The following is a 22242-nucleotide window of genomic DNA, read 5'->3' as shown; positions in this document are numbered from 1 at the left end:
CCTCGTCTCTCTCTGTCTCTCTATATATATATATTTTTTTTTTTCTTCTGTTTGTGCCTTGCAGTGTTTTCTTCAGCAGAGCTGATCTTAGCAAGTGTAGATTCCTAACAGCTCCTTATATTTTGCTCTATGTTACCAACTTTATACCTACGATACTATTTCTCAATGTCAATGCAGAATTTTTTGTATATAGAGGCTTGCAAGTTATGGGATATCTCAAAATATTATGATAAATGATACTTGATGTGATGGGTTTCAATTGCTTTGCTACAATTGACGCCACTTAACGATGATCTTTTTAAGATATATTTGATGTCATTCATTATGCATCAAGGGGGGAAAGTTGTACATTTAACTTTGGCTTAAGCTTCAAGATCAATTAGAATATGTAATGTACCCCTAATGCTGCTGTATTTAATAGACTATTAGTAAAATATATAATTTTTTGACAATTTTTAGAGACAAAAATACCATAAGGTCAGATCAAGGGTCTTGAATTTTGTTACATTGTCTCAATACATACTTGCAAGCTGAATATACACAAAGTATCTTTGTAATGCTGTTCTTGATATTCTTATGATAATGCATTTCATATGCTCGTTGCATTGCGTGTCTATCGGCGTTCTTGTTGTATTGCTATGTGTAATGAACGGTGACTATTTCTTCTTGCTACGACCAAGGGCACCTATCGTGTTAGTTTTAGTATGTGTTGCCTTTTTTCACTGCCTCGCTAAACATTTAGGGTTAACTGATAACTTTTAGACTGGACAGATAGCGCCCCCTCAGGCAGTATAAGGCACTTTAATTCTTGCTTTAAGCAATGGTGTCACTCGGGGGTGGGGATGATGGGAAGCAAAGTGCAGCCCATGATTAAAATATTCCATCTGTCGTATGAAGGTATCATAATATATTCAGAGAAAGTACTATATTGCCCAGACTGATTTACTGTGTACCTATAGCATATACATTGCATGACCAGTTATGGCGATTATATAATATTTACATTGTGTAAGATCGGGTTTTAAGTCATCATCATCACCAAATCTTGTCTACATAGCCCAGAGGAGTGATATGAGTGTTAACACCTGTGCATTACCAACACCGATCACCGGAGCACGTACCGCCATCTTCCAATAGTCGAAGAACGCCATACTGTCGTCATAGAATGGCTATGCTTCAGGGGTTGTATTTTACTTTCCTGTCATGTCTACCTACAAATGTGAACTGCGCCACCTTGACTGTGGAATCACTTGCCAATATTTTGGGAAGCTGCAAAATGTGCGCTGTAACCAATCAGACTTTAGGTTTTTATATTGAACAACAGTGTAGATGATGGAAGGAAGAATATGATTGGTTCTTGGAATTGTAATGCAAGATGTACTGTTCAGGTCTTAGATTATCAGATGGATAGATAGATAGATAGATAGATAGATAGATAGATAGATAGATAGATAGATAGACTGATTGATAGATAGATAGATAATAGATAGATAGATAGACTGATTGATAGATAGATAGATAGATAGATAATAGATACATAGATAGATAGATAGATAGATAATTGGTTGAATAGATAGATAGGTGAATAGATAGATAATAGATAGATAGATAGATGATAGATAATATAGATAGATAGATAGATAGAGGGATGTATAGAGGGATGTATAGATAGATAGATAGATAGATAGATAGATAGATAGATAGATAATGTAGATAGATAGATACTGTAGATAGATAAATAGATATAGATAGATAGATAGATAATTGGGTGGATAGATAAATATTAGATAGATACATAATAGATAGATAGAAGAGATAGATAAATGATAGATAGATAGATAGATAGAGAGATAGAAGAGATAGATAGATGATTGATACAAGAGATAGATAGATGATAGATAATTGGGTGAACAGATAGAGAGATAGAGAGATAGATAGATAGATACCAGATAGATGGATAGATAGATGGATAGATAGATGATAGATAAATAGATAGATAGAGAGATAATAGACAGATAATTGGGTGAATAGATAGATATAGATAGATAATTAGAAATGTAGTGTGATACTTATAAAAATAGATAGACAATACATAGAGATGAAAGATAGATATCAGATAGATAGCGATAATAGATATATATAGATGACAGATATATGTAGATGATAGATAGATACTGTAGATAGATAGATAGATAGATAGAGATAATAGATAATTCGGTGGATAGATATAGATAGATAATTAGAAATGTAATGTGATACTTATAAAGATGGACAATAGATAGATAGAGATAATAGATAGATATATATAAAGATGATAGATAGAGCTCGTGTAGCCATTGATGACGGACTATATGTGGCCTAGGTTACTTCTAGTAGTGTCGGTGTCTGTGATCTCATATGCTCAGTATACGCGCTGTATACCTTGTCATCATAGACAGCCATGTGGCTTTGCGTTGGCAGATGTTATAGAGTTATATGAATTCTATTTTTGAGTAATATAATGTTTAAATCTAATTTAATTCATTGCAATAATCAAAGAATTGAAAAAAGTTGTGACTGTTTTGTTGCCTTCAAGTCCCAATACCAATCCTGATGTGACTTTTAATTACCTGATAGGACAACGTTTAGTATAATCTCCTCCATTAGCGGAGTCCACATCCGCTGAGTAATATACATGTATCTCACCATCCAGTGCTGGAATATAATTCATAAGTGTATCCTCCAGTCATCGCAATGTACTAAATGTATCTTTCAATCACATCTGACTCACTAATTTAGTGGAAACGTTCTGTGCTCTCAGCATTTCTGCACCGTAATGACTTTTCTCTCTGTTTACATTAATCAATAAGGACAAAAAATCCCTTAAAATGCTTCCTGCACATTATGGCGCGTCTTATATTTGTGCCTCAAGGGAGAGAATACAAATGTATCAGGAAGCTAAAAAAGTAGAAGCGATGGTGTAATGTTACAATAACTCGCTTTCTTCTAAGCAATTTGCTATTGATCCTCAGATCAGTAATATACAAGAATTGTCCCGAGATCCTTCCTGTAAACGTGAAGTAACTAATGGACTCAGAAGTGGAGGTTTTCTCATAAAGAGCGGCTCTGCGCTCGGGGTCACAGTTCATTTAAACCTCTTTACATAATGCACGCCTGAACAATGCAATGATAATGCAACTCTATTGGATACGGTATATAGCTTTGGGGGGAACGTCACCCATAAATCGTATGATAACTCTCATCAGTCTACTTTATAGAATGAGAACGGTAACAAATATGCATATTAGACTGGTCCATAATGGCTTAAAATCCATGTTTTTTTTAAATTAAGTCACGCCCCTCTATGGATGTGTTTACAATGTAGGCAAACTAGGCACCTGCCTAGGGCGGCAAAGTTTAATTCCTATTAAAGACTAATAGTTCCATTTAGCATAATGTTGATATTATGGATGATGAAGGGGATGTAGGATGATGGGGTATAATTATATTGGGGTTATTATTTGATTTAGCCCCCTTAATTCCACTTTGTTGCATATTCTGCATGAATGAGGTACAAATAAGGCTTTTGTACTTGGTATTTAGGGTATTTCTATGTAGACCAGCTCTTACCTCTAATATCACTTACCCTCATCATCATCATGGATGAACTAGGCATTGTCCGTCCCCTCGATCCCACACCCTCAATGGAGTTTAAGTCAGACAGTCACCTTCGTATATGGGTTTTCTGTGAATGTTAGAGGTGGTGTGTCTACATATATGTTACCGGTTCTTACTATTTCAATTATGCCCAAATATTGTTGTTTTTTTTTCGTTTTGTATTCAGTATATGTGTATTCAATGCTCAGAGCAAAAAAGTGGCAGAAAGATGGATCTGTGTCGAAGTAATTCCCATTATGGTCGATTGCCCCATATTCCTTGCATCGGCCCCATGAAGGAATCACGTTGCTCTATTCATCATCAGCTTATTTCATCCACCTTCCAATGTGTTTTTTGCTCTCTTCTAGGGGGTCAATCCCCCTCTTGTTCTGCACAGATGTGGCTGTTGTTTAATACTGGTAGCGCTCTCTATTTCCACTTTACCCAAAAAATTACCTTTAGATGCTTCCATATAACAAGCCCAAGTATTGATACCAAAATGAAACCATGGTGGACAACTCGCACCAGCCAGGACTTCGGGAATTTACTATTTAATAGAAATAAGTAAAACCTTTGCTGAAGGCCAGAGGAATGACTTCTGTTACGTCCATTACGTTTTTAAAGTAAGCACCATTGCACTCTAAGGTGGCTGATGCAGAACATCTTGGCATGCAAAGCTGACCTTCATATTTAAAAAGTCAGCCGGTCACATGACTGCAACAGCTTGCTACACCTTAGGCCACATTCACACGTTCAGTATTTGGTCAGTATTTTACATCAGTATTTGTAAGCCAAAACCAGGAGTGGGTGATAAATACAGAAGTGGTGACGTGTTTCTATTATACTTTTCCTCTGATTGTTCCTCTCCTGGTTTTGGCTTACAAATACTGATGTAAAATACTGACCAAATACTGAATGTGTGAACGTGGCCTTTGACTTGAAAATTATTATAAAAAACCCAAATAATAATAATAATAATAATGTATTATTATTGTTATTATTAAATATGAATAAAATACTAAATAATAATATTAATAATAATAATCAATATAGTAATGATAACAAATAAATAATAATAAAATAATAATAACAAATAATAATAGTAGTAATAATAATACTAATGATAATAAATAATAATAAAATAATAATAATAATCAATATAGTAATGATGATAAATAATAATACAATAATAACAATACTAATGATAATAAATAATAATAAAATAATAATAATCAATATAGTAGTAATAATAATGAGAATAAATAATAATAAAATAATAAATAATAAAGGAATAATAATAAAAAATTGTAATTCTCAGTTTTGGGGCAGGTGACTTTCTTTAACCTAGATCCATTTTTTTTTTTTTTCTGCAAGTTTCTAAAAAAAATTCTATGAAATAATCTCTTCTTTCCCTCCTCCCCCACTGTCATTGTGCTGATGATTTTTTTTTTCTTTAATTTATCTCACACTGTAGTGTTAAAATCAATACATTTGGATTAGTACACTTTGCATGCTGGAAAAGACCCGTGAACTGATACTGTGGAGCCAAATGCGTCCAGCTGGTCATTAATGGCAAAATACAAAGCATATTTCAGTGACCATCACTGAGCCATTAACCCCCAGGGCTCTGGCAGCAACATATTCAAGAGGACACACAGCAAAGCCTTCTGCAGCAGACAAAGAGTTAAGCTCCCTAGCTGTTAGAAGACAATTTCAATAGCACCTTGCATAACCCCGCCTTCCCCAGCTCCCTCAGCCAATCAGATGCAGCCGTTATCTGACAGATAGTCCCATAAATGCATGCAAGCAGCCAGCCAATTTTCTAGCAAGGCTCTATCCAATTTTCATATCTACACCCTACTTTCGAGAGGCATCGACACAGTCTCTTTCTCTCTCTCTCTGTGTTTTTTTCTTTTCCTTTTTTTTTTTTCTTATTTTTTAATTTTGATTTTTCATTTGCTTTTTTTTTTTTTCCCCACCTTTATTTCAATTCTCACAAAAAACACCAGATATAGTTTACTATTTATTCATTCATCTATTGCTTTACTTTTTTTTATTATTATTTAACTGGATATTTTGTTGGCTTTTTTATTTTTCGCTTTTTCGTGGATTTGGGGGTAAAAAAAAACAACAGAACAAACAAAATTGCAAAAAAAAGACATAAAAAATACTCAAACTTTTTTTTTTTTTTTTTTTCTTTCCCCAAAAAAAAATACAATAAAACATTCTCGAAAAATTAACTGTTGCGAGGAGAAAAGTCGGAGGTCGCGCGGCGCGAGAAAATATTAACAGTTAAGAATGGTGATGGTAGGTATGGCAATTTCTTTCTGTTCGAGTCCCGTTTTGCTGTGTCGATATGTTGTGTCTGCGTCTCTTGTTCTATGGGCTTGATGATGTTGCTGCTGCTTTAGTGATTGGGCTGATTTATTTGTATTTTTTTTTATTTATTTTTTTGGCTTCTAGAGTGATAGTATCAGTGGGTTGATTTAGTTATTTTTTGTTATTATTTTTTTATCTATTTTTTTTTATTCTTCGAGTGATCTGTCATGTGCTAACAGGCTGTATTAGAATGCATATTCTCAAGGTCGTTCCGGTTTTGCACGCTCATCTTAAGACCCTACGTAGTGAGTATAGCATCGCGATTACCCGTATCCATTTAACCTGTGAAATTGTGTATGTGAGGCTTCTTTTCTGCCATTGTGTTCCTGCACAAAGACTCTTTGGAAGGAAAAATCCCTTTAAAAAAAAAAAAAAAAAATTCTCGCCCATGCTGCTAATTTCGGTTGGTCCTCTCCTTTCCTTATGGTAATCTTTCACGAGAGTAATATATAGAGGCTTGGTAAATGCTGCATATTGTATTTCAGAGTTTCCTGCCGTGACCTCATAAAAGAGGAGGAGGCTGGCGTGTGGCTGAGCGCGCACTCTGTGTATGTATGTGTGTGAGTGTGTGTGCGCGTGTGTCCTTCCTAGCATCTCTTGCCAGCAGTACTGTAAGGAGGAATGTCAGTTTTTACATAACGCTCTTTTTGGTTTTGACACTGTGACAAGCTTGAAGGCTCCATCTCAATAGTCACAGATGGAGTGGAATGGCTTAAAGATGGTAAGTGCATTCTATTCCATTGCTATTCTTTTCCTTATTTTCTTTCTTTTTTTTTTAGCGATTATTTTAAACGACGTCTGCAATTTCTTCCGGCTTTCGCTTTTTTTTTTTTAACATGGGTAATTCATGTCGAACGCGTGACTCGCTGTGTTGCATCCAATCTAGGATAGGACCTTGACAACTATAATGTCAGTGCACGTCTATCACGGAATTACTTGGTGCTGTGTAATCTTCATTTGAATTACATGAGTCTTTGGCCGTGTCAGGATTTTTTTTTTTCTCTCTCCCTTTACGCTGCTGAAAAGCAGTTCTGCCTTAAAGCAAAAAAAAAAAAAATCATTTGCCGCAGAATGCCCGTATGTTTAATAAGTGCAGCTGGCTTTTCTTTCCTGTCCCCAAAACACTGAGCATGTAGCTACTTGACGCTCCTTTTGTGTGCATTTCTCACAATGGGTGTAAAGTGCCACACTTGAATCTTTGCAGTCGTGACCTGCATGGCATTTCATTGAACGCTGCAGGGACACAGGGCAACAATGTAACCTACAGTTTCCTCCAAAATCCCTTTGGAACATTCGGACCTTTAATGCAAAAAAAAAAAACATTACTTTCCCTTTCCTTCTAATTTGAGGATCCTTTATCTCCTCCGAACGCCTCTTTTTTTTTGTTCCATTCTTTAAGGAATTGTCTTTGTCTGCTTGTTTTGATGGGTGTAAAACAAACAAGATTAGATGGAGCATTCTAAGCGAAAGCTATCGCTCCGAGGGGAAGCCAGAGAAAGGTTGCCCAGGAAACGACTAGGGAAAGAGCGGAGATAGGGGAGCAGGTGGCAATCATTTGGGAATATAGCAAGCGGCGTGAAAAAAAAAAAAATAGGACTGGGGTTACCGCTATTATCTGCACTGCTTTATAGCAGTCACAGCTTTAATTATTCTGTACATATAGGTGCTAATTACATCTCCGCACAGATGAACGGTGAATTGCTAAACACTATTTTTAAGCATCTGTCTCTCTGTAGAACCGCGTTTCTTCTTATGTGTTACGCATACTGAGCAAGAAGAGCGAAAACCTTGACCAACAATGGAGCAAGCACATATATTTATTTACATATTTATAAACGTATCTATATTAAGTGGTTACATATACGTACATCTACTTTTAAAGGGCATTGCCGACTATAGATGGATGTTCTACAGCGAAATAGTTATTTTAGATATTTCAAAATGCGCTTTACAGCACCAGCAGGGGGTTGAGATGAAGCGGTGTCCCCCACCAACCCCCCCCCCCCCCAGTTGGTTTTAAGCAGATAACAGAATGTTTGATGAGCCTTGTAGCATTCGTCCTTCTTCAAGGAACCTATATTTTACCACCTTGACTTTCACTCACTTTAACGTTAGGTAGGAATGGGAGGTAAGAGGCAGTCCAAAAAAATAGGAAAAAAAAGACATTCGGGGTCTACGCCTTGGACATGCAACGTATAGTCAGAAAGTACTGTAAGAATTAACATATTCCAATATGTTTGCAACTCCACACCATTGGGTTTTATAGGGGACAATGGGATGATGCTAGATTGTGTTTTTGAAAGTTACGAAAATAATGAAATTTTGAGTCTTCGTTGTCTAAGCCTTTGTTGAGTAAGGAAATACATTCATACACGAGTACAAGGGGACGTAGAAACCCTGCAATCAAAATATGTTTCACTCCAGTGCACAAAACACCTCAATTTCCATCTTGACTAAATGAATAATGGTATGGAAAGAAAGTCTATAGTCAAAGGAGAGACAGCTGATAATGGAAGGGAATTGTTACATAGTATTCCTCTGCGCGGTGCATCGCATCCTATGTTGCCTTTTTGTACCTTTTCACTATTAGTTGTGCATGATTTGTGCATTCGAGTTATCATGTGTTTGGGGCGTTGATGCATTATTGCACTTACTTTGGGCCTTGGATATGGATTATTTTGAAGACCGGTCATTTTGTTTATTGCAATATTACTATTTCAGGTGTATTTTAGGAGGATATATGATAACTTGTGTTACAGGTCTAAGGTAACAAACTCAATGTTGCTTTGATTAAGTTACTACGTTACTATTGTCCATTACATTGCCCAGAGCTTCCTAGGGGAAAAGGGAAAGAAACATGGAGCAATGGAAACTTCTACGAATAGAAAAAAAAACTGTTATTATTTATTGAGATTGGACCTGGGTGTGAAAGTGGCTTAGGTTTCAACGTTGCTGGGGTGTCCTTCAGTGTGCTGCACAAGAACACTCAATCACATACTCCATAGGAGGTCTGATCAGTGGATTTACTATTAAAGAACTAGAGAGTAGATGGAAAACAATGTAGTAAAAGTCTTCTCCAGTTTTAGTGCATTTTCGGGATGTGCTGGTTGTAGTTTTAGTGCATTTTATGTATGTGCTGGTTGTAGTTTTACATGTAGTTTTAGTGCATTTTATGTATGTGCTGGTTGTTGTTTCAGTGCATTTTATGTATTTGCTGGTTGTAATTTTAGTGCATTTTATGTATGTGCTGGCTGTATTTTCAGTGCATTTTATGTATGTGCTGGTTGTAATTTTAGTGCATTTCATGTACGTGCTGGTTGTAGTTTTACGTGGCGTTTTAGTGCATTTTCTGCATGTGCTGGTTGTAGTTTTACGTGTAGTTTTTGTGCATTTTCTGTATGAGCATGGGTGATACACACCGAAGCTGAAGCAATAATCATATACTTTGCAGGGGGTAGTTGCAAGACATAAGACAATTTGGTATACTGAGGTTTGTGCTGATAAGAATAATTACCCCTGTAGATTTACAGCTGTGACTTGCAGAAATCCAGGACGTAGAATAGTTAAAATCCCTCCTGAATTCCTTGGTTGCTGCAAAGGTTGATATATTGTTAGAAACTCACAGTTTGCAATGGACACCTTGGCAAATTATCCCAAACCGTTAACCGTCTATTGATGCCCTCCATGTAAGTGAGAAGATAAGATCCCTACATTGTTTTTTTCCTATAGATTATTTTGGCTTCTCTTGATGTTCACAGTTCAGCACCTTGGTTAGCAGCCTAAGGGCCTAAGTATTCTTTTCGAGTCTTCGCTACGTTGTGTTTGCTGTCATTGGATCTGTCTTCTTTCGTGACTTTAAAATCCAATTTCTCTCATTCCCTTTGTTCTGAAATGATCAGTGTCTCTCAGCCGCCACAGATTTCCATGAATCCCCCCCTCCTCCCTTTTTTATTCTTTACCTCTTTGTTTGCCAAATGCACAGAGCATCGACAATTGCAATCTTTACATGTCCTGCACTGAACACCACCACTACTTCTCCACTGTGGACCGTTGAGTGGAGTAGTGTCCTTTCCCCACTGTGTGTTTAGCCTCTTGGCTTATAACTAATAGGAATGTGCCTGAGAAATAAAAGAAATATATATGAGAAATATAGGGGGGGGGGGATATAATGATACCATGCCTGGCTCGCTCTTTGAGCCACATACCTTTCACACAGTAATTTGTCTATGGGACAGTTGAATGTACAGACGTATTGAATAAGTGCTGCAATGCAGTATTTTTTTCCCTTCAATGTCATTAGGGTGTTTAGGGTTAGACGAAGAGGATTGTATTTTGGGGGACGTCGTTAAAAAGCATGGCTAATTTCAAGCTGCCTGTCAAATCGGGTGAGGTGGTGGAGGGGGGGGCGACAAATCCACAAATTTCTCCTCCTTCTATTTTTGTGACCAATTATCTACAAAGATGACAGCCTGTGAAGGTTAAACTGTGAGATTTTCACCTACTAGTTTAATATTTCCTAAAAAAGTCAGGTTATAATACAAATGTACCCCCCAAATAAACTGATGACTTAATCATTGGTTCATTGTTATATAACGCATATTAATTAACTTTGTAGCAAAGTAATAAAAAGTGAATTAGACCAGAGTCTAATTTGTTACGAAGCGCCGATATACAGTACAGTAGTATTAATAGTGGCACCTTTAATTTTCCATAGAACCACGGATATATATATATATTATACACAGCTGCACAACCAATTAATCTTGAGAATGAATTATGTGTAAGAACAAAAAATATATATTGTAGATTTTTTTTTTTTTTTTTAGGCAAAAAGTGCTAGAATATTATACTTTATACATGGTTATTTCGCAACGTCAAATCTGCATCTAAGAAAAATCTGACATTTATGGAATCCATTGACTTAAAGTTGCACTAAATTAATGGAATCCAATCTGGTTATTCTGGTTCCAATGTTTCCCCCCAATGATGCAACATAATAAAAAAAAAAAAAAACAGTAACGGAGGAGAAGCGCTGCAGACGTCTGAAACGTGTGCCCCAAATCCCCTATAAGGGCCGGCAGGTTAAAATAAACACTTTATTGAATAAATTAGACATCCTTCTAGTCCTTCTAGCTCCGGGCTCCGTCTTCCATTGGGGACAGAGTTTATGTATTGCGTAGTCAATTGTTTCTCATTACGTTGATTCCAAGGGACTTCTAAATGTGCGCTCTCGTAATGACCCCTGACCCCTGGCTCTGTCACATTTACGGCACCATAAAGGACAGTCTTATAAAGCTATAAACATAACTGTTCGGATGCAGCCATCCGGAAAACAAGAAAGAGCTGATGCATAAAGGGAAGGATTAAGATGCAAATATTTGCAGCTCTATGACAGCTCGTAAAAGAGAGGAAAGACTTTTGTCAAGTCAAATAGACGTTTCCAGTAATGTAAGCTGTATTCTGACCCATAAATACAAGAATCAATAGAAGAAAAGCAAAAATCACTACCACCTACTGTATAATAGGCCTACGGTAAGAAGTAACTAGTTATCAAAACTACTATTACCTTATTTATAAGACCCCCATATGATCATGTGACAGCAAAGATTGTCCCCTGATCCCATAATTACTGACATGTATAATAAACCTTACAGTAGTTTTCTACTTGATTCAAAAAAGTTGTGTAACTTTGGGGACTTTTTTTTTAACTTAAATGCATGTATATGGGGCTAAAAATCATTTTTGCATTAGGAGTTTCCTTAAAAATGTTGCACCATTTTGCTTTTACAGGCTTTGTTTCCTTACATATTCAACTTTGAAGTGGTCTGTGGTCATAAATCAGCTAAGAGGAACCCAGAAAAAGACAGATTAAAAAGTTAGAAACTCCCCCGAATGAGCTTACTGGTGGATCCCCAGTTAACTCATTCTGCAGCCAGTAATAGACTGTGAAATACAGAGGCTACAGGAGGCAAATTGTGGAACATTTTTAATGAAATCCAATTGCAAAAATAAGTGTTAGCCCCAAATACAAGCATTTAGGTGAAAAAGAAAATTGTTGCCTTTTATTTTTTGTTTAATATCCATATTTGAATATTATGAGATAACAGACCAAAAGTGGAGAATGGCCTTGAATGTGTCTCTGGTTCTAGAGGATCTGGCAAGCCCATGCATTTCTCCAGTCAGTCTATTGATTTTATTGGGAGTCATGTAACACCTTACTTCACCTGTGGGGGTGCTGCAGGGGAATTAACTAACTTAAAAATGTTGCACTGTTTTATGCTTTTACATGTTTTTCGCTTTTACAGGCCTTTGATGTTATCTGTGGTCATAACTCAGCTGAGAGGCACTCAGAAAAAGACAGATAAAAGAGTTAGAAACTCTCCCATTGGGCCATCAGAACCAGCTCACTGACAGATTCTCAGTTAACCCATTCTGCAGCCAGCAATAGACAGTGCAACACAAACCCTAACCCATATATTACAATTGAGGATCACAGCAGCAGAATGTTCTGTCACCTTATTTTTTGAGGAGCCCTTTTAACAAACACTGGAGAACCCCTTTAAGTTTTGATTTTAATTACTATAATTAATTATATATATAGGAGCCTAGAATGGCACCTAAAATAAGGGATATGATATAAAAAAAAAAAATGTGAATGCATTGAGCCAATGGTGGTCTTGACAATATATCACACTCAGTATCTACGGCCATTGACTCGTTAAACATTATTCTAGATTGTGAGCAATTATCGTCATATTTGGGGTACCCTGGCATAGAGAGAAAGGGTGACACAAAAATAAGAGTAAAGATATATAAAGTGACCAATAAGAGACACAAATACCTAACCTGAAATTAGAGCAAGGTCTTAAGGTATAAACATAAACTTTTAGTATAAACTCAAGTATTTTGCAAACTTTTTACAATAGAAGCCAATGAGGAAAAAAAAAAGATGTGAATATTTGGCATTCTTTTGCTCAATATACGTTTGGATACTGTTTATTTTATTTTTTTAAAGCATTCTGTGAAAGTTTTATTTAAAAAAAGGACCCTTCATTGTCCAGTCTTACAGTGCCGACTATGTGGGGTCGTTATGTTCTGCAGGAAGTTTTGACCATTACTATGGTAATCCTCCATGGTATATAGGAATTCATTAGCTATTGGCTGGTTATATATCCCCGTCCTATATTATTCACAGTTTGCAACATATGAATAGAATCTACAGGGACACTTGTAAAATGAATCTGTTCCTAAGTAATAAAATATTAATATCGTACTAGTTAGTAATGTGGACGTCTGTGCCGGGCGGTCAGTGGTACAAGCAGGACGACTGGTAGGGAAATGAAATTGGCAACATCAAGGAAATTTGGAATTTTCTTCTGTACAGATGAGACAGTAGCAAAAATAATAGTCTTCATGTAAGAAATATTCATATTATTTTACAATTAATATATTACATTAATTATTGCTTCATTACTTTATTATATAATTATGAAATTATTTTTATATTTTTACTATTACAATATTATTATTATTATTTACCTTTATTGTACATTATTATAAATTTACCTGCAATTATTGTCACTATAATAATTACTTTAACAATAATAATAATAATAATAATTAAATAAATAATAATATTAATATTTATTATTATTATTATTATTATTACAGTGACAATATAAAATGAAATAATCATTTATAATGATATAATAGTAGTAAAGTAATGAGGTAATAATAAATGTAATGTTAATAATATATTAATTGTAAAATGATAATAACTTTTTCTGCTTGGTCATTGAATAAGAGATGTCATTGCATAATATAGTGTAGTGTAATGACGTTGGTCACCTACTACCTAGATCCATGTTTGTCATACCCACTAAGGCTAGATTTGCATCATGCCTTGAAATGTGTGACCCAGACATATGCAACTTTATTGTATATATTAAGTCACAACCACCAATGACTAACATGAAAAGGAAAATGCTAATTTTTGTATATACTCGTTTGGAGAAGACCAGTCATGTGCACCCAGGCCAATATATACTGACTGGCCATATGTCTCAAAAAAGGGGCACTCTTTTGAGATATGTCCAACTAATGGTAGTCTATGGGCACACGAGGTGTTTATTTTGTAGCATTTGCCGCCACAGGCGCTGGCCAAACGCAGTGCGAGCCTAAGTCGTCTTGAAAAATTGACTCAATGCAATGCCATGTATAATTGAGCCACCTTCATTATAAACAGGTTTAATGATGCCATGATTTCTATGTGGGGAAAATAAACATTATTAGGTTTAAACACATTGTTATTACCAAACGTCTGACAGATAGATGTGCTGGTACATTTTATAACCATTCCTAAAAAAATTTCCATCCTCTCACATGTAAAAGGGGCGCTCTTTTGAGGTATGTCCAGCTAATGGAGATCTGTCCAGCTAATGGTAGTCTATGGACGCAGTAGATGTTTATTTGGGAGCATTTGCCGCCAAAGGCGCTTGCCGAAAAATTGACGCAATACTATGCTATATATAATTGAGCCACCTTCATTATAACCAGGCTTAATGTCACAATTTCTATGTGGGGAAAATATGTATTATTAAGTTTTATTACATTTTTATTACCAAACGTCTGCCAGATAGATGTGCTGGTACATTATATAACCATTCCAGAAGGATTTCCATCCTCTCACATGAAAAAGGGGCACTCTTTTGAGCTCTGTCCAGCTAATGGAGGTCTCTCCAGCTAATGGTAGTCTATCGGCACAATAGATGTCTATTTGGGAGCATTTGCCGCCAAAGGCGCTGGCCAAAGAAATTGACCCTATGCAATGCAATGTATAATTGAGCCATCTTCTTTATAACTACATTTAATGCCATAATTTATGTGTAGGCAAAATCTATATTATTAGGTTTTATTACGTAATTACCAAACGTCTGCCAGATAGATGTGCTGGTGCATTATATAACCATTCTTAAAAAAAATTCCCTCCTCTCACATGAAAAGGGGCACTCTCTTGAGGTATGTCCAGCTAATAGAGGTGTGTCCAGCTAATGGTAGTCTATGAGCACAGAAGATATTTATTTGGAAGCATTTGCCACCAAAGGCGCTGGCCCAAAAAATTGACCCAATGCTATGCCACATATATAATTGAGCCACTTTCATTATAACCAGGCTTAATTTCATAATTTCTATGTGGGGAAAATATATATTATTAGGTTTTATTACATTGCTATTACCAAACATCTGACATATAGATGTGCTGATAGATTATATAAACATTCATGAAGAACTTCCATCCTCTAACATGAAAAAGGGGCACTCTTTTGAGGTATGTCCAGCTAATGGTAGTCTATGGTCACAGTAGATGTTTATTTGGGAGCATTTGCCGCCAAAGGCGCTGGCCAAAAAAATTGACCTAATGCAATGCCATGTATAATTGAGCCACTTTCATTATAACCAGTTTTAATGCCATCATTTTTATGTTTGGAAAATATATATTCTTACATTTTAATACATTGTTATTACTAAACATCTGCTAGATAGATGTGCTGGTACATTATATAACCATTCCTTAAAAAAAAAAAAAAATTCCCTCCTCTCACATGAAGGGGCAATGAGATGCTTAAATGGCCTTTCATTTACTCGGCCTTGCAGAATTTTTACCCAGACTTATTTCAAAGAAGAACTGGAAGCTCGGAGTTTCCTCCTGCCCTGCTCCACCATCCTTCATTATTCTGTATCCCCAGAGGATCAGGTGATCTTGAAAGGCTACGGAAATGTTTAGAAGCACACAGAATCTTTAATTAAATCGGATGGAGACATGGCAAGGGTGAATGTGCGCACTGCAAGGGGTGGGGGTAATAGGGTCGGAGAAATGGATGTGCACGCACATTTGCAAAGATGTGACTGCAGCACGGTACAAAATGCAGAGCCAGCTAAGCAAATGCTGCCCCGCACTCCCTCCACCGCATGAGAGGTTAACCCTTTCCATCTGATCTATGTGGCTTTGTTTTTTTCCCTAGATGCACTTTCACTCCATCACTTTATTTAGATAAGACACTTCCTTACAGCAGTAAAGTCTCATTACAGATGTAGCAGAGCCGGAAAACACATCAGGCTGTGTCGTCTGTGCATTGTGATTCCTCTTATACATTTACCTGCAGTTTTATGATTTACATAGCGCGATATTGCAACACGAAGAATCCTTTTCAGCTCTCCTGTATCTCTGATATGCAGAGAAAATTCTGTTTTTTTGCAAAATATTCAGATTTTTAGTTCACAAATGGCCTACAATTCCTGCAGATACATTAAACAGATGTTACATGAATTATCTAGGGTAAGAAATATTCTGTTTACGGAGGCATGGCAAGGCTCAGTCTCCAGGGGACTAGTTGCCACCTGGGTAGTGAGTGGTGCTGGTTAAGAAGGGAACATGGTGCAGGAAGATACTGTGTGCCTATTAATATAGGTGCAAGACAAAGCATACAAATAGATAGATAGATAGATAGACAGACTGTATATACACAGTATATAAATCCAAAAATATAAACTGCACCGATACAGTCTAAGGCCTCATTCAGATGTTCATGTTGCACGTACAGTACAGACCAAAAGTTTGGACACACCTTCTCATTTAAAGATTTTTCTGTATTTTCATAACTATGAAAATTGTACATTCACACTGAAGGCATCAAAACTATGAATTAACACATGTGGAATTATATACTTAACAAAAAAGTGTGAAACAACTGAAAATATGTCTTATATTCTAGGTTCTTCAAAGTAGCCACCTTTTGCTTTGATGACTGCTTTGCACACTCTTGGCATTCTCTTGATGAGCTTGTTGGCCCTTTTGCCTTCACTCTGCGGTCCAGCTCACCCCAAACCATCTCGATTGGGTTCAGGTCTGGTGACTGTGGAGGCCAGGTCATCTGGCCTAGCACCCCATCACTCTCCTTCTTGGTCAAATAGCCCTTACACAGCCTGGAGGTGTGTTTGGGGTCATTGTCAGGTTGAAAAATAAATGATGGTCCAACTAAACGCAAACCGGATGGAATAGCATGCCGCTGCAAGATGCTGTGGTAGCCATGCTGGTTCAGTATGCCTTCAATTTTGAATAAATCCCAAACAGTGTCTCCAGTAAAGCACCCCCACACCATCACACCTCCTCCTCCATGCTTCACGGTGGGAGCCAGGCATGTAGAGTCCATCCGTTCACCTTTTCTGCGTCGCACAAAGACACGGTGGTTGGAACCAAAGATCTCAAATTTGGACTCATCAGACCAAAGCACAGATTTCCACTGGTCTAATGTCCATTCCTTGTGTTCTTTAGCCCAAACAAGTCTCTTCTGCTTGTTGCCTGTCCTTAGCAGTGGTTTCCTAGCAGCTATTTTACCATGAAGGCCTGCTGGACAAAGTCTCCTCTTAACAGTTGTAGAGATGTGTCTGCTGCTAGAACTCTGTGTGGCATTGACCTGGTTTCTAATCTGAGCTGCTGTTAACCTGCGATTTCTGAGGCTGGTGACTCGGATAAACTTATCCTCAGAAGCAGAGGTGACTCTTGGTCTTCCTTTCCTGGGGCGGTCCTCATGTGAGCCAATTTCTTTATAGCGCTTGATGATTTTTGCAACTGCACTTGGGGACACATTCAAAGTTTGCCCAATTTTTCGCACTGACTGACCTTCATTTCTTAAAGTAATGATGGCCACTCATTTTTCTTTACTTAGCTGCTTTTTTCTTGCCATAATACAAAATCTAACAGTCTATTCAGTAGGACGATCAGCTTTGTATCCACCAGACTTCTGCACAACACAACTGATGGTCCCAACCCCATTTATAAGGCAAGAAATCCCACTTATTAAACCTGACAGGGCACACCTGTGAAGTGAAAACCATTTCCGGTGACTACCTCTTGAAGCTCCTCAAGAGAATGCCAAGAGTGTGCAAAGCAGTCATCAAAGCAAAAGGTGGCTACTTTGAAGAACCTAGAATATACGACATATTTTCAGTTGTTTCACACTTTTTTGCTAAGTATATAATTCCACATGTGTTAATTCATAGTTTTGATGCCTTCAGTGTGAATGTACAATTTTCATAGTCATGAAAATACAGAAAAATCTTTAAATGAGGTGTGTCCAAACTTTTGGTCTGTACTGTACATTTTGCTTCCGTTTTTTTCACGGATACCAAAACATGCCCATTATAGCCGCTGTGCACATGTCCGTTTTTTTATATGGATCGTGTGCCCATGCAAACCACACGGAGACATGTCCCTTTTTTCCTCCGGCAGCACAGAAGACAAGGAGCAATACAAGTCTATGGGTCAGTGAAAAACAGGTATAGCACGCGGATGACATCCGGGTTCCATCCATGTGCAGCCTGTGTTCCATCCGGGTTCCATCCATGTGCCGCCTGTGTTCCATCCGGGTTCCATCCATGTGCCACCTTTGTTCCATCTGGGTTCCATCCATGTACTGTCTGTTTCCATCCGGGTTCCATCCATGTGCCGTCTGTGCTCCATCCGGGTTCCATCCATGTGCCGTCTGTGTTCCATTCGGGATCCATCCATGTGCCGTCTGTGTTCCATCCGGGTTCCATCCATGTGCCGTCTGTGTTCCATCCGGGTTCCATCCATGTGCCGCCTGTGTTGCATCCGGGTTCCATCCATGTGCCGTCTGTGTTCCATCCGGCTTCCATCTAGGTTCCATCCATGTGCCGTCTGTGCTCCATCCAGGTTCCATCCATGTGCCGTCTGTGTTCCATCCGGGTTCCATCCATGTGCCGCCTGTGTTCCATCCGGGTTCTATCCATGTGCCGTCTGTGTTCCATCCATTTGCCACCTGTGTTCCATCCGGCTTCCATTCATGTGCCGTCTGTGTTCCGTCCGTGTTTAACATTGCAAAGTATAGGAGAAGCTTTGTAATTTCTTTCTTTCTTTGTGCATGCCAGAAAAACACTGATGACACACTGATGGTAAAAACGGACACACATATAACACACGGATGAAACGCTGATGACAAACTGACCCAAAACACTGATGGCACCAGAGATGTTTTTTCACGTACGTGTTTAAACACTGATGTGTGAAGGAGGCCTAAAGGTGCAAATCCAAGTCTGACCTCAACGAGATCCATAATAGATAATATCCAAAAACTGGCAGCACTTCTCCAATAAGTGAGAATAATAAGATGCCTGTATTAGTGCATATCCTATAGCATTACATGTATGAATTCTGCAGTTCTCAGTTACTTTGTAGATGGATACATTTTGGTGCCTTGGGTGGTACAGAGCCTTTGACAGAGCAATACTCGCATACAGAAGAGGCCCCTGTTCAAAAACAGTATATGGGCCCTTTGCAGTCCAATAGTTCATCATAATGCGCAATGCCACCTGCTGTGGAGGTGGATGTGGCCCCCTTTACCTCTTGGACCCCTGTGTGGAAACATAGTTTGCACCAATCATATGTCCGCCCCTGGCAATACTATTAAAGATTCAAGATAGTTGGAGATTTTGCATGGGTAACCATCAGCTTCAGGTTTTGCCACAGCCTTTGATGTTTTGGTGATGGAGTCGGTATTCGGAGCTCCTTTTATAACTTTTTTCTAGACATCTGAGCGTCTTGATCGCATTTCTTGGCCTGGTGTGAACATTTTCTGTAATTATAAAGTTTTATTGCTAATAAGGTTGAGAAAAACACAAATCCATCAATCCCAACCTAATTGACGAAGCATGTTATTCTGTATGTTCTGCTAATGGTCCGTCCTCATTTATCCACTAAAACTCCGTTGCTTTGATATAAAGCCTCATGCACACAGTGGTATCCTAAACCTATGGTATATAAAGATATAATATGGTGTCGGACTGGGGTGTCAAGGGCCCCCCATTAACCAACTCCAGGGCCCCACTTTTCAGCTGCATGCAAATATGACATTATCGTCAATCACCAATTTATTCTGTTTAACAATGAACTGGGTACATTGTTAGATGAATAAGATGCTGCCTTTGTCTGTATATATTGATTCAAGTGTATTGTGCCATGTACTGCTCATATAAGAGGGTGGTGGGGCCCACCGGAGGTTTCTCCTGTTCTCCTGTGGGCCAGTCCAAGCCCTGTGCCCGTGGCTTGCTATGGTCCTACACTGTACCTCTAGTTTTTTTTTTACCAAATTGGCACAAAATATGACTTGCCACATTACAGACGTATCCTACTGTACAAGGATTGGATAAAAAGGCTGATACCTACAGCGCAATAATAGAGACTCTGAAGGACACTCTGCAGGGTCTGTATATGCAGCTTTCAATGTCCATAGACCAGATTGCCATATTTACGTCTTAGACAATCTTAAGGACCACAAGAAACAAAACTTCTAGTGGAGAAAGATCATCTAACAGGTGATGGAAGGTGACACGATCCTAGATCTACAGACAGTCCAGCACTTTACCATGCTGATGTTATCCATAGATAAGTTGAGGCTATGTTCACACCATGTTTTAAGACCTCTATCTAATGTATACACCAGGAAAAGCTCTTAATCCATCACCAGTAGACTTTCATTCTAAAAAAGTATCCTTTTAACAAATGTTTTCTTACTGGGTCCTGCTGGATGGGAAAGTATAGTCTACTTTGCTATTCCGTACCTTTTTTTATACCGGCCAGACAGAAGCCAAAACAACATTTTTTGGTCTCCTTCTGGCAAAAGAGCCCTATGGACAAATTAGTGTTTACATCAACAGTTTACACAGTGTAAAAGCTAAACGTAAGGCAAAAATGCAGTGTGAATATGATCATGAGCAAAGCCAAGGAGACCTGGGCGGGAAAATAATCTTGTGGTACTTCTTGCTGGTCTATTCATTGAAGAATACATTCAGCATTCATGAATTAAAAAAAACTTCTTATTTGCATTGAGGAAAGTGCTCTAGTTCCTTTTAGGGTTTTTTATGGGACTTTAATATTGATAATTAAAGTTGGTGCAACCCGATTCGCCCATCCCAGTCCATTGACTTCTACAGTAATCTGTGGTCACTGGAGGTGAGCAGGAGAACCTCCTCTTAACTGATGGCACCCATGGCTCTTCTTTTGAAAAAGCCAGCCTGATGCAAGGTCATCATTGTCAAGCAACACACATGTGACGTCGCGCCCGGCCGACTTATCAAAAGGAGGGCTGCGGATACCGCCAGGTAAGAGGTAGTTCTCCAGTTCTCATCCAGTGGCCACCCACCCCTATCATGGCCGATAGACTGAGATGTGCGAATTGATTCACACCAACTCTATTGATGACTCATTTTTTGGCAGGGGTCACACAGCAGTATATTCTCTCATCTGAGAGAAATGGGCCGATAATACAAATCCCACACTGATCAAACTCTGATCAAAGTAGGATCATAGTTTGATCCAATTTTCTCGAATGCGGAGAAGATGGAAAAATAAATTCTCCTTTTTCTCCATTGTGTTCATCCGTTGAAATTAGGCCGCACTCAGATGTTATCCCAGTGCAGTCTTATGGTTTCCATGGACTCATTGACTTGCATCCGAATATAGGATCAAACTCGGGCATGCTGCAATGTTTTTCCTCAGACCAGCTCAGTCCAAGAAAAATATCGGACATTTGCACGGCCCCATAGACTAACAGTGGTCTGAGTTCGATCTGAGGTTTTCTCGGATTGCACTTGGATCAAAAATATGGCCATGAGCACGAGCACTAAGGATAAGTATCAGTATCAGATCAATTCGGATCACCTCCACCATCAATATCAGACTACTGGGGGTCCCAATACTGTCACCTCCACCAATTAGTTGATCGAAGGCGCCGGATCTCTTCCATTTGCTTGCATGGAAGAGAGATTTCAGTACCAGTCACGGCCACCAATGTCCAGAGCTGAGCCTCTGCCATTCTGCCATACCACCTACAGTCAGCAAATTGAAAACCCTTTTAATATGTATCGTACTGATCTATTCCATGGCCCATATCGTATGGAATACAATACTCTCCTAGATATGTCATATCTAATAATCCATTTTTCTGAACCACATTCTATTCTTTCCATCTTGGTCCTTTGTAATCTTAGCTATAATCTATCTGGATGATATGTTTTTGTTTTTCCAGATTGGAACTCTTAATGTTCTTTCTGCCGTTCAGGCTCCATTTATCACTGTCTGTACAAATACCAATGCACACACATATATTCGAATACCGGTATATGACATCGTGCTTTTTCTCCTCGCAGTAT

At 38.1% G+C, this 22242-nt stretch overlaps 1 protein-coding gene across 7 annotated transcripts in view; it reads left to right on the top strand.

Moving 5' to 3' along the window:
* The window catches only part of ELAVL4 (ELAV like RNA binding protein 4), a 151675-nt gene that overhangs the window by 916 nt on the left and 128517 nt on the right, over nucleotides 1–22242 (top strand). Inside the window, exon 1 of one of the 7 annotated variants that reach the window (XM_073643506.1) lies at nucleotides 5449–5943. The exons of 5 other annotated variants lie outside the window; for them this stretch is intronic. In XM_073643506.1, the coding sequence (XP_073499607.1) occupies nucleotides 5935–5943 (9 nt within the window). In that variant the 5' untranslated portion in view covers nucleotides 5449–5934. Of the gene's footprint in view, nucleotides 1–5448; nucleotides 5944–6528; nucleotides 6737–22242 lie in introns of those variants that run through there. One more of the 7 variants, XM_073643505.1, reaches the window with a different exon arrangement.

Source organism: Phyllobates terribilis, unplaced genomic scaffold (assembly GCF_046119375.1).
Source record: "Phyllobates terribilis strain yellow unplaced genomic scaffold, ASM4611937v1 Scaffold_8__6_contigs__length_399053987, whole genome shotgun sequence".
Classification (NCBI taxonomy): domain Eukaryota; kingdom Metazoa; phylum Chordata; class Amphibia; order Anura; family Dendrobatidae; genus Phyllobates; species Phyllobates terribilis.
This window is presented reverse-complemented; position numbering and strand designations above follow the sequence as displayed.